A 20,078-nucleotide genomic window follows, 5' to 3' on the forward strand; every position below is an offset into this window, starting at 1 on the left:
AGAAAGGCAGCTAGAACTGAATGTTGATTGCTGAATCTTTTTTTCTCCTCTGTTAGCTGCAACACGTTTAATAAAACGTGGCAAATGAGCAAAAGTTATCTGATAAACAGGATTTGAGCCGGCTTAGATGCACACAACAGGCACAACACAGCATTGGTATGTTCCCAATTGATTTATCTATTTTTCAAATTGGACTTTGCTATTCACCTGAAAGGTTCACCAATTTGCATAAAACAAACAACCAAACGAATAACAGACCAATAACATAACCATAAGTCTGAAAAAACTGTATTATAGAGCAAACTGAAAGGTTTTCTTGAATGTTAAGGTGGGTGTATCCCAGAACTCCATCATTCTCTCTTGTGTATGTATCCCCAGTTCCTTGCAAAAACTTACACTGAGCCAAGATTCAGTAAGTTCAGAGATTTGTAAGTTCATTCCTTCATTCTACTACATTTGGCCAGTTATGGGGAAACATTACTGTTGAATCTTGATTGACTGATGATTCGACTCATTGATGTGCAGGGGGCAGCACTAATTTGAACATGTATGTACAGCACAGGCCAAAGGTTTGGACACACCTTCTCATTCAATGTGTTTTCTTTATTTTCATGAGTGTGCAAAGCAGTAATCAGAGCAAAGGGCGGCTGTTTTGAAGAAACTAGAATATAAAACATGTTTTCAGTTATTTCAACTTTTTTTGTTGTTAAGTACATAACTCCACATGTGTTAATTCATAGTTTTGATGCCTTCGGTGAGAATCTACCAATGTAAAAGGTCACAAAAATAAAGAAAACACATTGAATGAGAAGGTGTGTCCAACCTTTTGTCCTGTGCTGTATGTGTGGGGACATTCAGAATCAGCACTGGTGAACTGCAGTCATAGACTGGAATAGCAGTACTGACTATGAACATTTCAACACAGCTTCACAGCTTCAAGTTTTATTACTATATACAACAGATAGGTTGTTATGAATGATGAATGACTGATACAACAATTCATTGTTAAGCTATGTTTTTTTGTCATGTTGTATGTTCCAGTGTCATTCAAGTCAGCTCTCTGATTGTAGTGTTCTGTACGGAGCCCAGGCAGAACCTGGCTAATATGTGCTTGAAAAGGGCCAAGACAAGTAGGAGAAGAAGAAAAGAGGCTTGGATGTGATCCGACGGAGGGAAGGGAAGGAGGTCAGCGGAGGTAGAGACACAGGGACGGATGAATGTGCCGCCTGTTCGCGCCGATTCTCCGAGCCGGCCGCTGCGTAAACAGGAAATGCAGCTGTGCTGGCTCGGCTCAGCACAGACCAAAAATACACCACATTCCACTGCCTTTAAAAATCATTACGCTCAATCAGATTTACTCCATCTGAGGGGAAAAGGGCCACAAAATGAGGAAACAAGAACGGCGAGGGGAGGAAAAAAAAAACGTTTCTTCGAAACATGACGGACCCTCTTTTGTCGGACTGTTTGAGGCTGATAGTTGGAAATCTGGACACGCAATTCCACTGTTTTACTAATGCGTCTTTCTCTTCTCTCTTTCTTCTTTCATCCTTTTTTTTTTTTTTTTCAAAAAGGGAGCCAGTGCAGAATAGAGGTATTGTCACAGTAGACAGTGTAGTAAAAGGGGACCATACAGTACCAAATTGAGGTCGTGGCAAGACAATGGCTGCCCTTCACAGTTTATTCACGAAGTCCCACAACTCCATCAAATGGCCTCTCTCTCTCCCTCTCCCTCTCTCTGTCTCTCTCTCTCTCTCTCTCTCTCTCTCTCTCTCCCCAGTGGCCTTTCTTTTCCTGTCAGAGCTGACAGGGACAATGGCTCTGCGCTCCTGAGAAGTATCAGAGGCCCCTTCTATCTTTTCATCTCGCTCCCAATGTTCATCTGTGATATCCTGAGAGGGACGGAGAAGAAGTCGGCAGGTCCACAAACGCCTTGTGTTGTTGTTTTCTCCTCCCTTGAATGACGCTTCAAGGTAGTTTTTGCAGGGAGAATAAATGCCAAAATCTCATATATCATAAAGTTTTAACATTTTTACTCACCTATAATTCGTATTTAACTTGTTTGTTGTTGGCTCTGTCTTGCATTAGTAAATTGCTAAAGTAGATTACTTTTTATGGCAGTTCCTCCTGGCATAACCGCACTCAGATCATTTTAGATTGAGATTTATGACATTTATCCAGAGCGACTTACTACCAGTAGTTACGGGGACAGTCCCCCTGGAGATTAAGTGACGTTAAGTGACTTTATGGTCTTCTGGCTCAGAGGTGAGTGTGTTACCCACTAGGCTGGTAAAACCCCTCTTTGCCGGTGTTTAACTGAAATGTTTAAACATAAGCAGGCATAAGCCTTTAAAATGTTCGAGAAGAAAGCCGAAGAGCATTAAGAGGCAGGTCTATTGTCGCTCAGCTGCTTCGGTGGAGCAGACCCATCTATTAACCGCAAACTAAAAGACCCCTCTCCCTCCCTGATAATTGTGATTTAATCACGCAGCAGAAAGGTGATTACCTGTACGTATCGCTCCCGCGAGGAGTTTACGTGCTCAACACCCTCAGATTTGAAGGGGGGGTACTGCTCCACACCCAGTAATTACCCCTGCCAACCCGGCCACGTTGGTGGCATCGCAGCGCCCCGCGACCTCTCTGATTGGGGTTAAAGACAGCTTCATTTGCATGAAAGAGGTGAGCGTACGGGTTGGCGGGCAAGGGAGACGGAGGCCGGTTCTGTCCTAAGGCTTTTGTCGTTCCGGCGCAAGAGGGGCAACAGATGTCCATGCTGTCCACTTACATAAATAAATAAATAATCCTGACTAATGATACGAATTAATCGTATCATTCTGTTCTAATTGAACATCCAGGAGTCCATGGAACCTAGGATTGGCAGATGTGTTTTTTTAACCATAATTACCATAAAATATAATTTTGGAAAATTTACTTTGATTCTGCATGAATTTAAATGAATACGCTGAATACACATTTATTGTACATTATACACTCCGTTATTTCTCTGTTTGATATGCTGCGCTGCCAAAGCTGTCAATTCTGGAATATAAGATGAGCAACTTTAGGCCTGGCACTGCGTCCGTCCTAATTTTGTCACCTACTGCGTGTGACACAGTTTAGGCCTGAGCACAAAACACTTCAGCAGACAGCATAAACTAATCCCGGCGGGATGAGCTCTCTGAGCTGAGAGAAGGCACAGTCACACACTGCTGCGTCTGCACATCACACTGCCGCTAAAGTGCTACCTGCTATTGTCCTGGCCTTAGTGCACACACACACACACACACACACACACACACACACAACTTATAAACACACATAAACACACACAAACACATAAAGCACAATGAACTAATGCCCTATGACAGTGGACCCATAAATAAGTTGTAGGGGTCTGTAAAATACTCTTGTGGAGAGGAAGTAAGTGAAGGAGTAAGAAAGAGAAAGGAAGTGGAAACACACTTCACTTATTGACACCTGCACTTCAGCACACTCGTACACACTCACACACACACATGCACACAGCCATGCATAATTCAGCTGTGAGACCCCATAGACGCGTCTCCCTGGTGGATCCCTCACCGGCGGGAAGGGGAATTAAACATTTAACAGCACGTGACAAAATGGAGCAGGATAAATAAATCAGCTGCAGTGGTTTCAAAGGGGACAGCCAACCTGTGTGGCACTGATACTGTCCTCACACACACACACACACACACACACACACACACTATAGAGTACACATCACTGCAGAGAGAGAAATTGTCAGCTTTGGTGTGTGCATGCATACACACTCACGCACATGGAGATACACTAATTGCACAAATATGTTAACAAAAAAACACATATAAGCACAGTTAGAGCCTGTGTGAATCAGGCTGAAAGTGAGTGATCATTATTAAGCAACAGGAGTAGCATCCTACCACCGCATTGCTGTGAATATTAATGGAGGATGACCTTGACATGGGAGGGTCGGCGTGCATTCTGATGATATCAGACATAGGTGGGGGCAGCAGGACCTCTCTGCCTCTCTCTCTCTCTCTCTCTCTCTCTCTCTCTCTCTCCGATAATCCCTTGAACTACTTCCCTGTGACCCTCTGCTGCTCTGGCCAGACCCTGCAGTGATATGGGCTAATCACAGTGTTCTCTGATGCAGAAGTCATTCCACACACAACCACGACATATCTGTCATCGCCAAACTCATCTCAAGATAAAATACTGGGGTCAAAGGGGTGTGAACAATCACTGGAGTTATGTTCAACTTAATTTGCAGAAATAATAGGAACAGGTACCATGTTGTACAATGCAAGTGAACTGAAATACTGAAATTTCAAGTTGAGCATTATTTTGAAGCAGAGTGGAAGATTTCACCCAGCAGATCAACAGCATTAAATGACGTGAGTCGTCCTACGGAAATTCTTGATCTCGATAGGTCTCATTCTTCAAACTCGTGCCATACGGAATACAAACTTTTATTATGTTAACCGGTGTGTAAGTGCGTCTAGTCTAATAGCCAAAACATAGAAGGAAAAGGTGTGAATTGATGCGAAAGCGCATACGGATGTGTATGCGTGTGTCTGAGACTGTATCAGTATGCAACTGGGCACGCATGCGTTAGCTCCCGCTATTGTGCGCGTTATCAGCACACCTCTGTTCCGCAGCTTGGTGCCAAACTACCACGGCTCAAACTGTTCAGCTGCACGCGTTCCAAGCCCAATAATTACAGCTTGTCAGAAAGAATTAATTTTCTCATTTCTCATGAAGATGTGTAAAAATTACCATGTTATTATACTTACACTCTAGAGGCAACCCTCCAAATTTAATTTGGAATTCTTTCTCCGCACATTAAATTAAAACCATAAATAAGAGTTTAGGCATTCGAGTGGGAAGCATATGTTCGTTAGGATGCAGCGGCCAGTGCCTGTGCTAATGGCTACTGTAATGTGTTAATAGAAGCCATCTCTTAACTGAGACATATACGTGGTCACAGCAGTCGAATGAGCTGTATCAAGCGATGCTTTTTCCGCGACTGGAGACGATCAGATCAACCAGGTCTTACCAATGGAAAGGTTGGAGTACCACTGCTGTGAACTTATCTCTCCTATTTCTTCCTGTTGGGCTGCTGAACCCTTCATGAGTATCAGTGATTTCATTAACATACTTAACAGTGGCTTTAAAACAAGTTAGTTGTTTAGCGTTATTGTAACATTATTGTATTTTGCTAATATTCACCAATTTCAGCTATTCGGCTTCATTTCATTAACCACTAGGCCAAATATGTTGGAGTGCTAAACAGAAATCATTAATAAAGAATATCCAGGAAAAAATAATAATTTATGATTGCGGGTTAATACTTTTATTGGTTTGGTTTGTCTCTTCTACTTCTGCAGAGAGACTTCCTGTCATCCTGTGTCCAGGAATGTCATTGGCTGTAGCTCAATACTCGGTCGCAGTCAGCAATAATTTGGCGACAAGTCAGTGAACTATCAGTTACCTCTGATAGTGTAGTCTGAATTAGGCATTAGATGGCATTACAAAGCATATCTCCAACTCAACCTTGTGCACATATCTGATGTTGAATTGGCGTTAAGAACAAATTTTTAGTGCCTCACCCAAGAAATCCTAAAGTATTGAACTGCAAAAACTGAATTCAGGTAATCTGTCATACCTAATATTTTAGCATTGACGGAGTGTAAATAAACCAGGTAACAGCAGGTTTGATTCAGTGCATTTCCAAGCTAGGTGTTTCATGCATGTACACAACGTAATAGCAATGTGATGACATCATATCTAGTAGCATTAAATAAGTAATTTATCAACATTAAAGATTTTAACTGAACTACAATGTGGATTTGCGAATTGGAATCTAATCATTCTCATAATTCATTGAGACATACTGTATGTGATTATGGGCTATATAAGAAATAAATGATGTAGTTGTTGTTGTTACAATGTAGGGTGTCTACTGTGTGTCAAGACAATATGTGGTCCAGTAAATATAAAGCAGAGGAGTAATGGCTGTTACCGGAACACTTCATCAGAAACGGGAGGGTGGCAAATGGCGAAAGGCAGAAAAGAACAGTCACGCTTTCAGACGAGGAGGAACACACACACAGACTCCCACAGGCAAAACACACACACACACACACTCATCGTTGGGTGGTCATCTTCACAGAAATAGCTGGAGCTGCCCACTGCATGAGCAATGCCAGAATGCAGAGATGCAAGGTCGACCCGACTGAAAGCGCTGTGAGAGTGACAGCACTGCGATCACAGTCTACCAGCCTGCGATGCGGGCCCAAACATGCACAGATGTACACATACATATTCTCAAAGGCTTCACACATATGTACCCCCTCACAGATATACATCTTTTTGCATGGCAGAGGGTCTAGAAATAAGTTTGTCACTTTTTATTACACCAGTTATTGTCTACATGCAGACCAATGGTATTAAAGATGTAACATATGTATTATAAATGTAAAACTACTGCTACAATGCAAGCCTAAACCAAATAAACCATATGACCAAAGATGTTGGTTTTAAGTGTCTCTACTCTTTTTTTCTTGTGGGGCCCAGCAAAATGTCCTCCAATTTTATGTGTTCCTATATTTGTGGAGGCGTCTGATACATACATGCGCCAGGATGGCCCCTGAGGTAATCTCTGATGACGGGTCTCTGTAGGGTCTGCGTGTGGTTCTGACCCCATTGTGAGTAAACATATGCTGCTTCCACGTCTGCTCTGACTGGCAGAGAAGCCTCACCCACCAACTGGCTATTAGTATTAATCTCATTGTCATGATTAATATCGCAGCTCACGGCATAGGGCGGGAGGCTGGTGAGGACTTGTTCAGCATGTGTGTGTGTGTGTGTATGTGTGTGTGCGATGTGTGTGTATGTGTGTTTGTATGTGTGTGTGTGATATTTACACCTTCCAGGGTTTCAGATTAATAAAGGCAAAAGTCTCATGTCTGGTGGACAGCCTGAGATGGTGTCCGCATATTTGGGTGCAGCACTTTAGCAATGGCAATGTTAGTTAAAGCCGGCCTATAAAGGCAACACTGTATGATGTCTAACGTGTATGTTTTGATGTGTGTGAGGCAAGTGTGTAGGTTTTGATGGATGATTTCTGTTGCGTTGCCATGTTGGTCAAAATTATGGTTCTTTGTAGCTTGTTTCTGTGTGGACCTGTCATCTTACTGACTGCACTGCTGTAGCGAAATCCAAAGAAACTGCCAACCCGCAGCTTTGTTAAGTAGATTAGGTGTGGTGCATAGATACATATTTTTCTGGATATGATATATGGAAATGAAGAAAGTAATTTTAAAACTTTACCAGGCAGTGCGGGGCGGATCGTTGTCCTTAAGTGTGGCTTCTGTAAAAAGGTCCGGTCTGCAGTCCTGACAAACACAGATGGGGAAGAAGTTGAGAAAGAAAGATGGTGACAAAATTTGGAGAATTGCATTTGTGCATTGTGTGAACAAAAACAAACACAATCACCTTTTAATCTAGTGTGAATTTAACAAGAACTATGAACTGAACTCATAGACACACACACACACACAAGCTCACATATATATGCATTCAATATTGCACACACACTTAAGCAATGCACATACATACATATATACATATGGAATCTTATACATACATAAATATATATATGGAATCTTTAAAATAAATCTTTAGATACCAACAAATATAGGGAGCTATGTCTATGTGAACATTCGTGTGTGTGTGTTTGTGTGCGTATGTGAGAAGTGTGATAAACAAACTTCCCCAAAATCACCAACAGCAATCTTTGTCATTTGTACTTACAGCTAGTTTTAGAGACATAAACTCCTTTGTCAGCGTACTGATAAGTTGCGTGTTAAATAAAGCCTTGGAGAATATCCACTTTGGTAGCATTATATTTCTTGGCAAGCCCCTCTACAAATATGTATGTGTGTGTGTGTGTGTGTGTGTGTGTAATAATAACCCCACATTCTCTTAGAACACACAATAATTATAAGATAAGAGTAGTCTTTATTTTGTAATTTAAAGATTTTTAAACAAGAGCTCTGTCCATTACTTACAGTACAAATCACCCAAATGAGATTGAGTCGATGCGGGTTCTTTCGTTTTGGAAAATACTGAGATCTTTCATTAAGAAAGCAGGACTATGTGGTGCCAAATCTACCGTGCAGCTCAATTAACATCTACGAGCCTCAAATTCCAAACTCCTATAAATTTCTATACACGAGATCATCAGATGTGATGGAAAAATACCACATTAACACAATTTGTTTATGTATGTTATTAATTATTCCAAGCACTGAACAACCAATCAACCTCATAATGAAGCACTCCATCTCGTGTATTATTGTAAATCATTTAGTCCTAATTCTAAAATCCATTATTCTGCCAAAAGCAGTATTTTTGGTTCATTCAGTAAATTTGTTTACTGGTTAAAAACGCCATCAATCGTTTGTAATAGTCTTAACAAATAACTTTTTATTAGCAATAATTTTTGACTCTGCTCCACACCACATTGTGGTGTGATTGAACTGTCCAATGCTGTTGGTACGGGAGCTCAGGACAAATAATGAATGCAAAGGTGGAAACTTTGACCTAGGTGCTTTTGAAAGGGCCACTTTCATAAGAATTTGATATAATTTAAGCATCATGAATAGGCTTTTTCCAACGAACGAAAGAACGTGGCGCGCTGTCACACCCCACCTTGGATGCTGAACAGAATTAGTGTATAAAAGTGTTCTTACACAAATGGGGCCATTTATAACTGAAGCTGGGAATGAGACTGCCCTATTAACCAAAGTTATTTCAGGCATTTATGTTAGTATGCTGTTTCAAACGCTGTGCAAAGTCTGGTAAAAATCCACAAGAACAGCACCTTTCACTAAAGTTCAGTTCGAAAAACACTCATTTGTCAGTAGGTGGGATATATTAGGCACAATTCAAATAGTCAGTTGCATTGAAGTGCTGAAAGCAGGAAAATGTTCAAGTTTAAGGGTCTCTTGTTGTGCATGGAAAGCAAAGGCCAAATCCCATAGAGAAGAGATTCTGAAAACCTGTCGGCATGGAGATGCAGGAGACATCAAAATTAAACTAAAAGGTAACAAACACAAAGAAAATTAATGGAAATTCCATAGTCTTATATGCAGACACAATTTTATTTTAGTGTCTAATGGGTGCAGATGTTGACTGAAATGTCATTAAAACAAATTGGAACTTGAATTATTATTATTATGGGACATAAAACATGTTAAACTGTGAAACGAGAGCTGTTTGACAACAGACATGTAATGTTTAAACGTTATACAAAAAGCCAGACATTTCTGTGAAATTATGGAGTAGGAGTACAACTCTGCCTGACATTCACATCAACCAATTTAATTTTCTTTTCAAATGGCTACGTGCTTTCATAGAGGTTTTTGTTTCCAACCAATGTTTCACGAACCACACTGTAACTTGGAAAACTAAAGATATGGCCCTTTTTCATAGACAAAAGACACTGGAGCACAATGATGAGCTGCATTTCTTTCACTGGGACTCGTTACAAAGGCAGTTACATAAGGCCAGAGTGTGGATACAGCGCCATTGTGCTGTTAATGCAGAAAAAGGAGAGCAGCCCGGCGAACAATGACAGGGCCAAGGCCTTATGTAAGGAAGGGACAGCAGGGACGTGTGAACGCACTCATCTCCTGCGACTATGTGAGAGTGAGTGGCGGGCCCGATAGACTAGACCGGGAGGCAGATGATGCAGAAAAAAGGCAAGACTTACGTGCATTAAAGAACCAACCCAGATAAATGAGAAAAATCTTCCTTTTGCATTTATTGCCGTTCTGTTTTGCATCTGTTTATATGCAATGTTGTGTGCTGTATGCAACTTTTGGAAACATTTGGTACTGAACAGGAAGACAATGGGAATTATGAGTAAATCTGATGTGGAAAAAGAAGAAATAATAAATAAATATAAACAGACGGTGTGAAAATGAAAGGAAGAGAAAGAAGACAAGATCCCCCATCAGCCCTCCTTCACATTCTGTACAGATCTTGCCTCTGGAGAAAGCCAAACACAAAGAGATTAACCTATTTGCATCTGTTACACACTCTAATGGGCTCTGGACGGGTAATTTTGACCATCTGCGCACCATCGCCTGACTTTGTCACACAAAACTAATAAAAACCTCATCTGCTACGCACACGGCCTGGGAGAACAGAGGAGGACACAGAAAGGAGGACACAGAAGACAGACAGGAGGATGCCACCGATGGATGGACATGTCTGGACACCTGACTGGGAATGGAGCGAAAGAGCTTTGATTAAATCCACACATATTTGAGCGTCGGGACAAGACACAGCCGTCACATGCACTCTGATACACATACCACCACACAGATGTTTTCAGGGAAAGTAACCCACCCCCCCTTCCGCAAACCCAATCAGATGTCCTACACTCCACTGGGTTGATGTTGTTATATATCAACATGCTTTCCAAGTCTCAAATGAGACAGACGGCAGTCGTAAAATAAAAAAAAAAAATAAAAAAACAAACACAGAAAAAAGTTGGTTTATTCTGCTACTGAAACTAAGCAGAATCAATGTGTCAGCCAATAGACGGAGCAAAACGAGTGACATAAAAGAATGTGAATGTGAATGATTTGTCCAGGTGTAAGCGTTTACATGAGCGATCTGGAAGTACAACTCGGCCTGGTGCAGCGTTCCTACATGTAGGATGCAAATATTATTCAGTAATGCTGGACGTATGTAAGAGGGTGGAGAGTGCTGGGCATTGGCCTGCTGGGTAAGGATAAAAAAAGGAATGTGAAATTACACCAGGAAGGTTTTTTTTTTGCTTCTTTTACATTAGGAAGGTGCAGCATAAATTAACCACATTTGGTTGTTAAAATGTGGCTATAAGTGCCAGCTAATTTGATGCTGTGTCCTTCAATCATCAGACCTCAGCCCATCTGAACAGCTATAGGAATGACCAATTTAAAACAGTTGTTTAAAACATGATACAATATGATACATATCAAGATATAAGGGTTCCAATTTTATCCTTAAAATAAAGATGCTTTAGAAGATAACATGCCTATGAATTTAAGCAAAACAAAAAAAATGACACTATCACTACAGACTGCACATTTTGGGCTGTGGTTTTTACAGGTTATGTTATTAAAATGCAAGATGGTTTGAAAATGAATGCAGTATTTCTGAGTAAAATAGTTTTTATGTTTCCCTCAAGCAGTCATTTATTTTCGAGATAGTTAAGTACACATTTTATCTTAAATCCATTGTAATTGCTATGTCCAAAAAATTGTAAATAATCTTGCAGCCCTTGATAGACCCTTTATTCCAATTGTCAGCTCCTATGAAGGCAGGCATGACAGAGGCTCAAAGTCAGAGCAACACACATTTAGTAAACTCATTCCTGCCCATTCCTTTGTTATAGGCTGACCCTAGGGCAGAATTAAATGACTTCCTTTCTCCTCTCTCTGGTCCCTGTGCAATACAAGTCAGGTCAAAAGGCCTCCTCCCTGCCACTCTGGCAAACAGTAAAGAACACAGAGCAGGGAAAGTGCCTCGTGCCGACACAAAGCATCTGGTTTCCTCTTTTCACGTGACTCCACAACTCTTGCACAAAGCAGAAATATTCCGGCAGACTTCTTTGAGTGTTTCTGCCTTTGTTTGGAGTGATCCGTCGTCAAAAAAGAAGGAAAAGTTCACCTTAACTCAAAGATTCACTGTAGGTCATCACATCCAAGCTCAACTGAAATACTCTTCCAGCACAGAAAGCCTTTTTTCAGAGCCTTTAGCAATTGTGTGAGGAACATGCAATGGAATTGACTCTGAATGGCGCATGCCCACCTGAATGCCACATTCTTAGTGCTTTCAGCCCGTTTGTCTTTGCCATCAAGTCCTGATTGTCAATCAGACCGTGGGGAGATTTACGAGAAAACACTTGTGGCTCGGTGCATAATCAGGCCAAAGTGTTTTACCTTTTGTCCCATCCCCATTCAACACATTCAACTCGCCACAATAGCCTCCTTGAAAATAAGAAATCATGTTTTTGTTCCACGTCACCTTGAATCTTAACTGCAGCTCAGCACTGCCGGTTTAATTCCTTTAGATGATTAATGCAACAGGCCTTGCCCAGTGCGGGGAAAAAAGGGGACTTAAGTCTAATGCAATTTCACGAGGGCTTTTAGGTTAAGAACTGGACAACACAGGTCACATGATGTACCAGAAACGGTAACGTGACGTGGTATGTCTGGACAGGCGCGCGTCTCCCCAAAATCCCCGACATGTGCCCACTCCCACATAGAAAGATCATGCCTTTTCATAATAGCTTCTATAAAGTGGCCTTCTATGGGAAATAATGATGGCTAGTGCATTTGCTTCTGTAGAAATAAACTATTAACCCTAACGATTATTGAAATGACGTATTACCAATAGGACATATATCTAGTGTATGTTGGACTTGTGGCGTGTTTCTTGTGAATTAAAGACTTTTTGTCCAGTAGGATAAAGGTAATTAAAGGTCATCATGTAAAATGTCGCTTTTTGAAAGTGATGTCTAGCTGTACAGTAAAGTGCAGCAATTGAATTTCACGGTGTAGAAAGGTACTGAATATGGGAGGCTGCGAATTATTGGTCTCAGAATATTCTTTTCGGGCAACATTAGCTCATGCTGAGGAGGTTTTACAGTCTGACCCTTGTGCTAAGTGGCGACTTTTTACAAAGTCTGACATTCAGCCACGCGGCAAAGGGGTTGTAGACATCCCCTACGTCATTAACAAAGGCACCATAATTATCAACACTCAACACACTCGCAGACGAAGGACACAAACACACATACGCAGTAGAGGGCCATGCACCGTCTCTGCGTCATTAACACAAACACCATAATTAAATGTCCGGCAAACAAAGCACACACTCGGTAATTACGCTTTCAACGTCAACGTACCACACCGGGGGGAGTCAACAAAGCCATCTCCTCTGCTCCTGTGTGTGTGTGTGTGTGTGTGTGTCCATCCTCCGTGAGTGTGTTGAGTGTGGTTAATTACACACATACAGATAATGGAGTCATTTACACTGAACTCCCTTTGCTGTGCAGCAACAAAAATAAACATTTGATTCCGTGAGTGTGTGTGTGTGTGTGTGTGTGTGTGTGTGCAGACGTCTGTGCACTGTATTGATTTCGGCAGACAGTGAATCCCCACTGGCGCTGGGACTTGTGTTTGTTTGCTGTGTTGCTCTTCTCTGTTTTTCTGTCACTTCTCGTGTGCCACAGACGTGACAAGACAGAAACGCGGCTGCACATTAAAGAGGACACTTCCTGGGCACGCCATGCCGCCATTACGCCACTACGCCATGCATCAGCGCGGCTAGCCACGTATCGCTCGTTTCAGACATCGAATGTGGGAATCAGGGAGGACGAGCCCTTGGACATAGATGTACGGCTCCGAAAATCCGGACGTAAGTCTGCTGATGCGTTTCTGTAGCCTGCAGGTGGTGGAGACACCGAGCGCATGCCTGCTCACACACTCACACACACACATGCGTATGCAAACACGACGGGCGAACCGCAGTGTGAACATTTTACAACAGGAACATGCGCACAATCTCGCACGATTACATTGCTTCCCTATACGCATGAATATCCAAGCGTGTAACAATGTGCACACTCTAATCCATACCAACACACACACACACACACACACACTCCAGAGCAAGCGTGCACTAATTCCTGTTGACAGAGCCGGAGTGTAAACAGTGTGCTGGAAAGGCGTGAGAAGATATGGCTCGTGACAGACGCCCCCCTCCGCGGACCCCCCTCTCCCCCCGCCTTCAGAGTGCCGCAGTCACTGCCCATATCCCTCCAAATCTAGCATTAAATTAAATCATCAGACTCGGCCAAGTGGTGTGAAATCACATTAGATCTTAATCGTGGGGCCATTGTCGCAGCGTTGTCTACGCTTGCGTCTTGTCCCGCTTTATTTCCTTTCGAAGTCGCGTTGCGCTGAGGCCACTGCTGCTCAGTTTGAAAGTGAAATTTTAAGACGGTGAAGAATACAGAGCCTCACCTCGCTAATGACCTGGTTCTGGCTTTGTCACCGGCAATATGCGATCAGGCTCACAGCTAATTAAACAACAATGGATGGGAATGGGTCTTATCGCCGGTGTTTCTCCGCTTGCCTTCTGACTTGGACGATCAAATGGGCTGGACCTGTCACTGAGCTCATCTTGTAACCTGCTCAGCTTGTAACTTGTCACCCATCCTGCTCCTTAAGCCCTTACACAACCTCACGCATCACAAACACAAATTCCATGTGTCTTACCCAACCTTGACCCACCCCCAGTCGTCTACCAGACCCGTGCCTCTGCGATTAATCTTGGCCGAGGTCAAACGACGACCCTGGCCAACCTCTTAAATCTATACGAGAGTGGAGACTAACTCCTCAAAATCCCCTCCTTTAATCCAGTGCTGGGGCCTGAAGATCCCCGCCCTGTCCTTGTCACCTTGTCATTCTGTTTACAAACTAAGAATTGAATGTCTTACTAACACACCCAAATGATGTGGACTAGTGGCTCTGTGCATGCTCCTCTTTTCCACTTGCTCTTTTAGAAAAGTCAGCACAGTAACCATAACCATGTTGCATCTCATTTACAAAATAAGTATGAAACGTACAGAGCTGCAAAGTTGTCCAGTTCACCATTTGGCAATATGACTTGAGCTAAAATGTTTGTCTGTGATCAAAAGCTGGAAAAAAGTGCAATACTTATAACCAAATCACCACATATCATAGCAGATTCTGACATAAAACAGTCAATACATTTACTTCCTTTTGGAGCACGTATACTGGGACAAAAATTGAGTCAAGAGTCAAGTTATAAGCATAGCTTGACTAAAATGTGCATGGAAACACACTGACTGATGCTCTTCACATCACCGTGTGACTGTTGCTGTGTGTGACCTGGCCTGGACTGTAAGTAAGTCAAAGCAGGCAGAGAGGAACAGAATCAACTGCCTACTCACCCAGAATCTATGTGTTTCCAGTGTGTGGATTCTGAGAGTGTGTATGCCAAAAAAGCATACACATATATGCCAGTATGGGTGATTGCTGGAACGAACAAGATTTTTATCTGATAACATGATTTCCCTATCTCTGTGGCAAGGGTCTTTGGTGGTGCACTCCCCTTTTTAACATTGTTTCTTCAGCTTCTATTCTAAAACCAGACCAATGTGTCTTTCGGAGATGTCTGTGTGTTCGCAAGAGCAAGCATAAGAGATCTTTTTAAGCCATAAGGACCTTTTCTACCTCCTGTATGCATATTTACAGTGTATATCTGGCATGGGGTACTTTTGCACTGAGCACATGCTGGTGGACAGCAAAGACAAACACAAAGACAGCAAGTTCACTTTGTCTTCTTCACACTTTTCACAGAAATGCTAACAGAGGAGATGAGAGAGGGTTTGGGTTAGATTTGGATTGGATTGCTTCATCCATTCTCTGGTAAGGAAATCCTAAATACTCCTAAATATCTTAAATACTCCCTCCAACAATGGTAGCTGACGGTTACCTAGCAACCAACTCTACTTTTCATTGTGTAACCCAGTGCTTTTGAGGCGATGCAAACTTTGCATGCACTTTCACAGTATACCTTATTTTTAGGCTGTGGACATAAAGTAATCAGGAGCTCATGTCTTCAAAGAACAATAGAATCTACATGTTAGTCATACAAGTGGGCAAATATGGTAAATTAGCCAATAATAGTCAAATTAATAGTCAGAAATGCTTGATTAATAATAGAGAATTGTGTGTTTAATAGTTTACCTCAATTTTCAAAAAAATAGGATCTACAAAAGCATTCTGTAAGGGGTCAGTGATGGCCTGGCTGTTAAGGAAGCGGCCCCGTAATCAGAAGGTTGCTGGTTCGAATCCTGAGCCGCTGAGGTGCCACTGAGCAAAGCCCCGTCCCCACACTCTGCTCCCCGGGCGCCTGTCATGGCTGCCCACTGCTCACCAAGTGTGATGGTTAAAAGCAGAGGACACATATCACAATGACAATCACTTCACATTATATTATTATTAATATTGCCCCTGACAAATACTATTTGGCTTGAGGACAGGGGGTGATGGAGATACACCTGAGTGCAGTAATGTATGGTTAAATGAAATTCTGGTAATTGAAGGTACACATGTCCACATGTCCACATGTAGCATATAAAACAATGAAATTACAGAAAAGAGGAAAGCAACAGGTCAGGCCACCTCAGTACACCACATTTCATTTCGGATTCATCTCATCAATAAAATCTGAGAAAACCCAGGTAGAGAAAACAACAACAGGAAGAGAAGAATGAAGAGACCTGCTATTATTGATTTGATGTCACAGTTTATTACCTTCACAGGTCAAGAACAGACACAATCGTTAAAAATAAAATATATGGTTTTATCCTTCTTTTATTCATGACAAGGATGAATCTGTGTGTGGGGGGGTTTCAAGGATGCATGCTTGTCTTCAGACACCCACAATGATGTCCCTCAAAGATAACTATTCTGTCATTTGATCCTGAAAACGAACCACTGGTTTACTCATTCATGAAGACTGTCGTACTGCAGGCTGAAGATGGCAGGCGGGGGGAAAGTACACTTCAGTGAAATAATGAGTGCGCTGAAAACCAGGGTGTACGCTGTTTGTTTCTGTATGTGAGACTGAAGCAGTGAAGGGACGCAAAACGTGACCCCAGGATAACAACGAGTCGGGCAAAAAGGCACCTCGGAGAGGAAGTACTTCGAAAACTGAATGAAAGAGCCTCATCAAAAGCGAGGAGGAGAGTCTGTAAATAAGTGTGCGAGGGGCGAAGGTGGTGCGAGAGGGGGGGGGGTGGCTTGATTAAGTTGGCGAGGGAGCGAATGTGCGACTGGCGGAGGGACCGGGCCCCCCTCGGCTCGGCTGGCCCACACAGATCAGTCACACGTCGCTGGAGCGGAGGTGACAGGCCTGCTGCTCGCGGCGGCGCTGAAGCCTCGCTGCGGTCCCGGCGAGCTCCAAGAATAGTAGCGTAACGGAGGGAGCCGAGGAAACAACACAATTAGCAGCAACGAGACCGAACGTTCCCGCTTCCGTAAAGGTGGAGTACATTAGCCCCCAGTCCACACGCTGTCAGGGCGAATCAGAGAAAACAGACAAAAATTCTAAACAATGCAACCCACACATGGACACAGACACGGATCATACACAATTAGTTTCATTATTTGTCTGCCATCTTCTTCCCTTTGATGATGGAATCAAAGACAAACAAAGAAAATGACAGGTGTGGTGATGACGGGTATGAGTGCAACTCTGACCGATTTGGGCGGGGGGGAGACCACATCAATCTGCTACGTAGCTGAAGGAGGACATAAAACAGAGGCGGGCGGGGAGTGATGTTTTACACGGGCCGGATTTAATTATAACAGACAGACACAGCTACTCCACATCCAGAGATGAGAGAACAGTGGGTGCATATAGGAAGGATTTGATGCCTGGGCCATCCCAGACAAGGGTTCATGACACAACCGTGGTGATATCGGTGTTCGTGGTCCCACGTCATACTATGAGAGAGCTTCAAAGTTGTAATTGTCTCAATATCCTGATATAACTGTCTTATAATGTCAAAATTTAGGATGCCGTTTTCTATTCTGTGTACCAGCATTGTTCATTTCATGCAGTATTTGTTCCTGCCTTGTTTTCGTGTCTTTTGTATTAAACCCCGATCTTGTTCTTGAGTCGTGCCTGCCCTACACTGACTGTGACACCTACATCTACTGACTAGCCAATAAAAATGCTACATATCTATCGTGCAAAACTCAGATAGTGTGGAGGCCAAATGTAGAAATAACAGTATAAGACATATTGGGCAGCAATACATAAAAAAAAACTATTGCCAGAGTACAAACCGACTCGCACAAACCATTCTGTTAACACATGCTGAGTGACTTACAATCAGTAGTTACAGGTACAGTCGCCCTGGAGGGTTAAGTGTCTTGCTCAGGGATACAATGGTAGTAAGTGGGGTTTGAACCACCCCTGATGGCCTATGAGGGCCAACTGAGGTCTACTGATATAACTGTCTGATGTAATCATTTTATACACATTGTGTATTCTAGCTTAATATCTGTATATTGTGTATATCTGGGGATTTATTATGATAAAAGCACACGGCAGGGGAAACATCACCAAACAACGACCCGACGGAGAACAGACACAAACAGGGCAGCTGTATACAGGCACACAGGTGAAACCAATCAGGAATCATAATAACACAGGACAAACATGAAACCCCCGGATCTGGAGTAGCCCCTTCTGGACCGGATCCTGACAATATCTGCTTATACGATCTTAATTTTATATGGTGCAGTTTTCCCTTGTTTGTAATCTGTATTTTGGGTGCACCTGCAAATAAGATCTTGTATTAGTTACTGGGTTTTTAAATATAGTTTGCATAGCTTTCTTTCTGCTTGTACACAATACATTATGTATTGTATTGTGTTGCTTGAGAGAAAATAAATTCCTTGTGTTTTAGTATGATTCTGACTCTCATATATGAAGATCACTGGAACAGTCTGTAGAAGGCTGATGGGAACGTAGAGCTAAGAGCAGGTGGAACAGAGTGGGCTGTGGCCTTTTATTACAGAGGATGAATGAGAACTAAATAAATAGAGGGAAGGGGTTGACCGACGGTGTGCATCCGAGTGAGTGGGCGTGTCGGGGCGTGACTGAGGGAATGTCTGTAAAAGCTCTTGATGTAGCACAGCTCCTGCAGTACCGTGATTGTTTGCGTAAGCATGTTTGCAGGCATATAGCTGACATTTGACATTTTGGATCAGAGAGGAGAGGAGAGTAGATGGGTCATCCATGTGTGGAAGATCTTTCTTCTTCTTCTATTTTTTCTTTCTTTTTCTAGAAAGGACACGCCATGTCACTGCACATTACTGTCGGCCAGCGCTGGCCCGAGTGGCTAGACAATGACAGGCGGCACAGGAAACATAGCATAATGAGTGAGCGCAAGGCGCTTCGCTCCGGCCCCCAGCCACTCAATTACCCAGCAGGCTTTTAGTGCCACTCCGCTCCACTAAAGCAAATTACCCAGGGCCCTGTCTCCACTTAGAGACAAGCCGGGCTCAAGCGGGTGGCTTTGTGACTGCACGGCCGCACACCGGCTACTGAAAGGGTAATAAGGTCATTTGAATGCCGGAGCCATTAGGCTAATACCACTCAAATGCACAAGTATCAAAAAAAGAGAGAGGGAATGAGGGAGAGGGGCAGACAGAGAGGGACACTTTTAGATCAAATCAGAGAGATTCTGTGTTACTCTCTCTCTCTCTTTTTCTCTGACCTCCATTCTAAAGTGATGGGTTTTATTGAATGGTATTAATCGTCAGGTTGGTTTGCAAATGAATGCAAATAAATAAGTAATCGCTATCGTTTCAGCTGCTAAAGGCTGGTCAGCGTAATGAGACAATGGACAGAGTACATGTTGATAGAGCTCTTGAAGACAAACCCAAAGGGTTCAGGCACAGTGAGAGAGAGAGTGAGAGAGCTATGGACGAGAGAGAGAGCAAATGAATGGCTTATAGTAAACAAACATGGCCGGGGCCAAATAAAGTTGTGGACAGTCCAGTGCTAACTGGGCAGAGTCAGCACTGGACATTTAGGGGCAGTGGTTGGCCTAGCGGGTAAGGAAACTGACCCATAATCGGAAGGTTGCCGGTTTGAATCACGAGCTGCCAAGATGCCACTGAGGTACCACTGAGCAAAGCCGGGCGCATGTCATGGCTGCCCACTGCTGCCTCAGGGGACGGGTTAAATGCAGATCCACATTTCACGGTGTGCACTGGGTGCTGTGCTTTACTGTGGTGTCACATGTGACAACTGATCACTTTCACTTCAGTCAGCTAACTCCTCCAACTGTGAACAAGTAGCCTGTGAGAGTCAAGGCAGAAAACAGACAACATCTAGGTGTTGTATGGCCTGTTGTGCCTATCACATACTCTAAATGCCCATTTGTAATATTTATGGTCAATGCT

At 42.9% G+C, this 20,078-nt stretch overlaps 1 protein-coding gene across 4 annotated transcripts in view; it reads right to left on the bottom strand.

Annotated features, from left to right (window-relative positions):
• The window catches only part of sox5 (SRY-box transcription factor 5), a 168,777-nt gene that overhangs the window by 106,130 nt on the left and 42,569 nt on the right, over nucleotides 1–20,078 (bottom strand). For all 4 annotated transcript variants that reach the window (XM_028954941.1, XM_028954939.1, XM_028954936.1 and 1 more), the window contains exon 2: nucleotides 7,333–7,397. Coding sequence is in view for 2 of the 4 variants with exons in the window: in XM_028954939.1 (XP_028810772.1) it covers nucleotides 7,333–7,397 (65 nt within the window). In the remaining 2 variants the exon portion in view is untranslated. The remainder of the gene's footprint in view (nucleotides 1–7,332; nucleotides 7,398–20,078) is intronic.

The sequence above is a fragment of the Denticeps clupeoides genome, chromosome 15 (assembly GCF_900700375.1).
Source record: "Denticeps clupeoides chromosome 15, fDenClu1.1, whole genome shotgun sequence".
In the NCBI taxonomy this organism is placed as follows: Eukaryota; Metazoa; Chordata; class Actinopteri; order Clupeiformes; family Denticipitidae; genus Denticeps; species Denticeps clupeoides.